General features: G+C 41.9%; 1 protein-coding gene across 1 annotated transcript in view; it reads right to left on the reverse strand.

Annotated features, from left to right (window-relative positions):
- The window catches only part of scfd1 (sec1 family domain containing 1), a 34,142-nt gene that overhangs the window by 10,573 nt on the left and 18,569 nt on the right, over positions 1-5,000 (reverse strand). Inside the window, exons 17-19 of the mRNA XM_080783542.1 lie at positions 1,335-1,414; positions 1,073-1,138; positions 659-734 (exon numbers count right to left, since the gene is read on the reverse strand). Coding sequence (XP_080639668.1) covers positions 659-734; positions 1,073-1,138; positions 1,335-1,414 — 222 coding nt within the window. The remainder of the gene's footprint in view (positions 1-658; positions 735-1,072; positions 1,139-1,334; positions 1,415-5,000) is intronic.

Below are 5,000 nucleotides of genomic sequence, written 5' to 3' on the forward strand. Positions count from 1 at the left end.
GCGTGTCAGAGAGACAGCCATGTCAATTGTCAAATAATTATAAATGAATTCTGGGAGACTTCTTTTAAACTTTAGACTGACTCCAACTCCTCGTCCTAGATCTTCTCTCTCTGGGTGTTCACCTCGCCGTGACATTCCAGGAACTGTTATTCCTCCTGCACACGTTAGAGATGCTTGATTGAACCTCCCGCTGGCTGCAGCCAGCCGGGGCAGGCTTTCACTGGAGCGTGACGCAAACCAGGGATTTAATCATTAACCACTTGAACCCCAGCATGTCTATTACGGCGGCGGTGTTACCAGGAAGTAAACAACGATTGGGAGTTTATCGCCTTAATGGCAAAAGATATAATGCAGCAATTGATTTAACCATGTGTGACTCAGAAGAAGAGTACAGGTCCGTTTGGTTACGTTTGTGCACTCTCTGAAGAATAATGTTTGCTCCGTACCTTAATGTACATAACTGTTGCTTATTAACGGAACATGCATGAAAACAAATTGCACCCACTGATTCATACCTCTTGAACAGCTACCATGAAAGCCATGCATAAACCAGAGTTTCACCTCACTTGTAAACTACCTGTAATTGTGTTAAAGGTTAAAGTTGATTGATTGATAGGTCATTAAAAATGGTTTAGTAATTCAGATGAGTGTTACTCACAAGCTGTTTGAGGACCAGGTTCTTCACTCCCTCCATCACAAACTGGGAGCCAGAATTCATCACCCTAGAAAACAGACTGGAAGAAAACAAGACAGCTGTGTTTAATTCATGCACTCTAGATTAGAACAGTGGTTGTCAAAGTGGGGGTATTACTTTAACCATATTTTATTATTTTTTAAATCTGCTATACATCTGCTTGAATGAACATCTACATGAACATGTAGATCTTTTTTTTTTAATCAGGAAAATGTATACATAAATTATATAACATTTTCATGCAAACATTTTGAATTAGTATCTTTGCATCTGGAGGTCGCTGGCACAAAACCAGATGCGGGTCTGCAGCCACATACATTTCGTTCTGGGGGTCCTTGACATGAAAAAAGTTTTAGAACTACATATCCCAGGTCTTACCCCATGGGTTTGACTCCACCGGTCCCGTAGGCGTTGGCTGGAGCGGTGGCAATCTTGGAGAAGGCTCTGGAAAAGCACATGAATCATCCCACAGTTTGTCAACATTGTTGTTTGTTTGTGATCTTCTGATTTCATGACTTATGTTGTTTAAGGATGTATTAATACAATATAAAAGATGTAAGCCTGACTAGTTATCTGACTAGTAGTCTCTCAAGGCCGATGGGTTCTCAAGATTGTCTGACTAGTAACTGGTCTGACTTACTTCCACTGTTTGATGTAGTTAAGAGGTGAAAGGTCACATCCAGCATCCAGCAGAACCTTCTTATACTGCTCCAAGTCAGACTGGAAAGCGCGCGGGCGCGCACACACACGCACACGCACACACACGCACACACACACACACACACACACACACACACACACACACACACACACACACACACACACACACACACACACACACACACACACACACACACACACACACACACACACACACACACACACACACACACACACACACACACACACACACACACACACACACACACACACACACACACACACACACACACACACACACACACACACACACACACACACACACACACACACACACACACACACACACACACACACACACACGCACGTCAATTTAAGTATAAAGAGGGATCATCCCTGGGTAATACAACTCTCTGGAGGAGGCAGAGAAGGATGAAGGAGGGATGAAAGCAGAGCAGCTCATTTCCTGTCCGGACCAGTGAGTCACTGACCGTCCCCCCAAAACATCATCCATCACCATGACAACCATGGATGGAACATAGATCAGGCTAACATATCGTTGCTGTCGGGCAGAAACCTTGTATCTCCATATTGTAACACGGACCACGGTATTGTTTTCTTTTCGTAAATGAATGGCCTACTTGATCATACTAACATACGTAGCAGATCCACAAGCAGGATGTGCAGTGCAAAGAGAGAGTTTTTTGAGCTTGTAGATCTGTTACTTTTGCAATTTAGAATTGCAGAAGAAGGATTTGGGACCACCTACACCTACTCCTAAATAATAATGACGATGAGGCCGGAAATATGTACATCTTTCTATGTCTATCAAGCTAATATTCCTGATGGTCAAGGATCAGATCCCACCAGAAACATATCTCCTCCTACACCGTCTCCCTCTCAGCATTCCAATTGTCTGTCTCTCCTACACTGTCTCTGTTTCAGTGTCCTATTGTCTGTCTCTCCTACACTGTCTCTGTTTCAGTGTCCTATTGTCTGTCTCTCCTACACTGTCTCTGTTTCAGTGTCCAATTGTCTGTCTCTCCTACACTGTCTCTGTTTCAGTGTCCTATTGTCTGTCTCTCCGACACTGTCTCTGTTTCAGTGTCCTATTGTCTGTCTCTCCTACACTGTCTCTGTTTCAGTGTCCTATTGTCTGTCTCTCCTACACTGTCTCTGTTTCAGTGTCCTATTGTCTGTCTCTCCTACACTGTCTGTTTCAGTGTCCTATTGTCTGTCTCTGTTTCAGTGTCCTATTGTCTGTCTCTGTTTCAGTGTCCTATTGTCTGTCTCTCCTACACTGTCTGTTTCAGTGTCCAATTGTCTGCCTCTCCTACACTGTCTGTTTCAGTGTCCAATTGTCTGTCTCTCCTACACTGTCTCTGTTTCAGTGTCCTATTGTCTGTCTCTCCTACACTGTCTCTGTTTCAGTGTCCTATTGTCTGTCTCTCCTACACTGTCTCTGTTTCAGTGTCCTATTGTCTGTCTCTCCTACAATGTCTCTGTTTCCTATGGTCTGTCTCTCCAACACAGTCTCTCTCAGCTTTCTTACCGTCTGTCTCTCCTACCCTCTCAGCTTTCCTGATGTCTGTTTCTAATATAGACACTATATTCAGCTTTCCAACTGTCCTTCTCCATGAAGAATAATCACAGTATGAAGAGAGCGAAACAATAAAACGAATTTAGATAAATAGATAAACAAACAAACAAATAAATAAAACAGAAAACAATGACTGAAACCAACATTTCTCATGAAATTCAACTTACAGTATGATCATTCTCCTCCATACACAAATGGACAGCGCGCACGCACACACACACACACACACACACACGCACACACCACAGACTGCTGTGGTCCACTGTGTTTATCAAACGCTGTTGGCTCAGACACACACTGGGTCTGATGTTGCTAACACTGACTTATAATGGAACTATTGTAATATCAAAGTCTTCAGTCTAAAAAAAAAAAAGACCGATCACTCTGATTTTTTTAATGGGCTAGAGGGGAGAGCAAAGGCAGGTTGTACGTCGACGACCCAAAATTCAACTTTTAACACTTGTACTACAAAAAAAGTACATAATCAATCATTTTTTTGTCTTGATTGCATCTATGGTTCTTGGGAGTACATGGAGTACATTCTATTTGTATTTGATCTAATTGTATGTAATGTCTTATTGACTTGTTATCTGATCATATGATTACTCCTGAACTTTTATTCTCTCAGCCAATCAGCGGGTTAGATTGTATCCATATAAGTGTATGCCCATTTCCTGAAGATACAGACGTGATCAGAGCGTCTATCCGGTACTTGTATAAACAATGGGAGCAACATTAGCAGTGTATGCACTTTATTACATTTAAAATGATTATTTATTGTTCTTTCTTTGTGTTTGTCTAGTGGCGGGTTGCTAGAGTGGATGTACGTGCTCTAGCTCTCTCTCTCTTATCTTAAATACACTCAGTGATGGAAAAAGTTTTTACTTCATTAAAAGTGCAATATATAAATTCTCTATTACGTTACGAGTTAAAAGTCCGGAATACAAATGTATTAAAATGTACCAAAAGTACTCATTATGCAGAATGTCTCATTTCAAGTTTTCAAATGAATAAAAATGGCAGATCTACAAGCTCACAATGCGTCACAATTTGGGGGATTTGTGATTTAAATGTTTGGAAAAAAACAAACAAAAAACAAATAAAGAAATAAAAAAAAAGAAAAATGTAGGAAACAAAAAATAAAGTGATATTTACTCACAGGTCAACGGCCCATAAAAATGGGCCCCGACTCACTGTATGGGAACCACTGTATTAGAGCATTTCAATTATCTTACCAAACAATGAAACTATTCATTTCTCTATAACAATACCTCAGGAGATCAACTTTGAAGTCATTCTTCTCCGTCTCATAAATCACACATTAACTGTTCTCTGGCTTCATAAGGGAGGCATTCCATCCCATAATAACTGCCATTATTCACACACAGTGGGCCTAACCTTGTTAGCCTGTGCTCATGACAACAGTAGGGAATATGTGAGTGAGTCAGGCCGCAGGGAGGGGAACACAAATCTACTGTTTGGGTTTTCAGCTGAAAACATTTAACAATAGGACCCTGGCTGGGGGGGGGGGGGTCATCTGAGATCCATTCCTTATGATCAAGCAGAACACAGGAGACCAAAGCCAAGAGAGACAGTGATGCTTTGGACTTCTATTGCCACTCCAGAAGTGGTCTGGGGACTGAGGGACTGTGGGTGATCGCATTAGGAGCTAGGAGGGTGATTGATGAAGGAAACGCCACTGACTCACCATGAAACAAATAAATCAATCAATTGAGAGCCCAAAGATGCTTACAGACTGTGAGAGAGAGGCTCTTAGCAACCAGTTTGACATGAGTTAGTCTACGGACCCCCATTTAATGTCAGTTCTATCTCTGAGACCAAATCAATGTTAATTTAACTCTGAGAGTGTACAAATGGAACCAAATGGGTCCATTTGGTTCCAAACTATCATTTAGCTGGGGAGTGGGACCCCCTGTAACTCCCTAAAGGACCCCTGGGGGGGTCCCCGAACCCCACTTAGGGAACCACTGCCCTAAACTGAGTGAAAAACAAAGTTCTGCATCCTGTAAAAGGAGTCTGTACAAA

This window comes from Protomyctophum bolini, assembly GCF_963924005.1.
Source record: "Protomyctophum bolini genome assembly, chromosome: 15".
NCBI classification, from domain to species: domain Eukaryota; kingdom Metazoa; phylum Chordata; class Actinopteri; order Myctophiformes; family Myctophidae; genus Protomyctophum; species Protomyctophum bolini.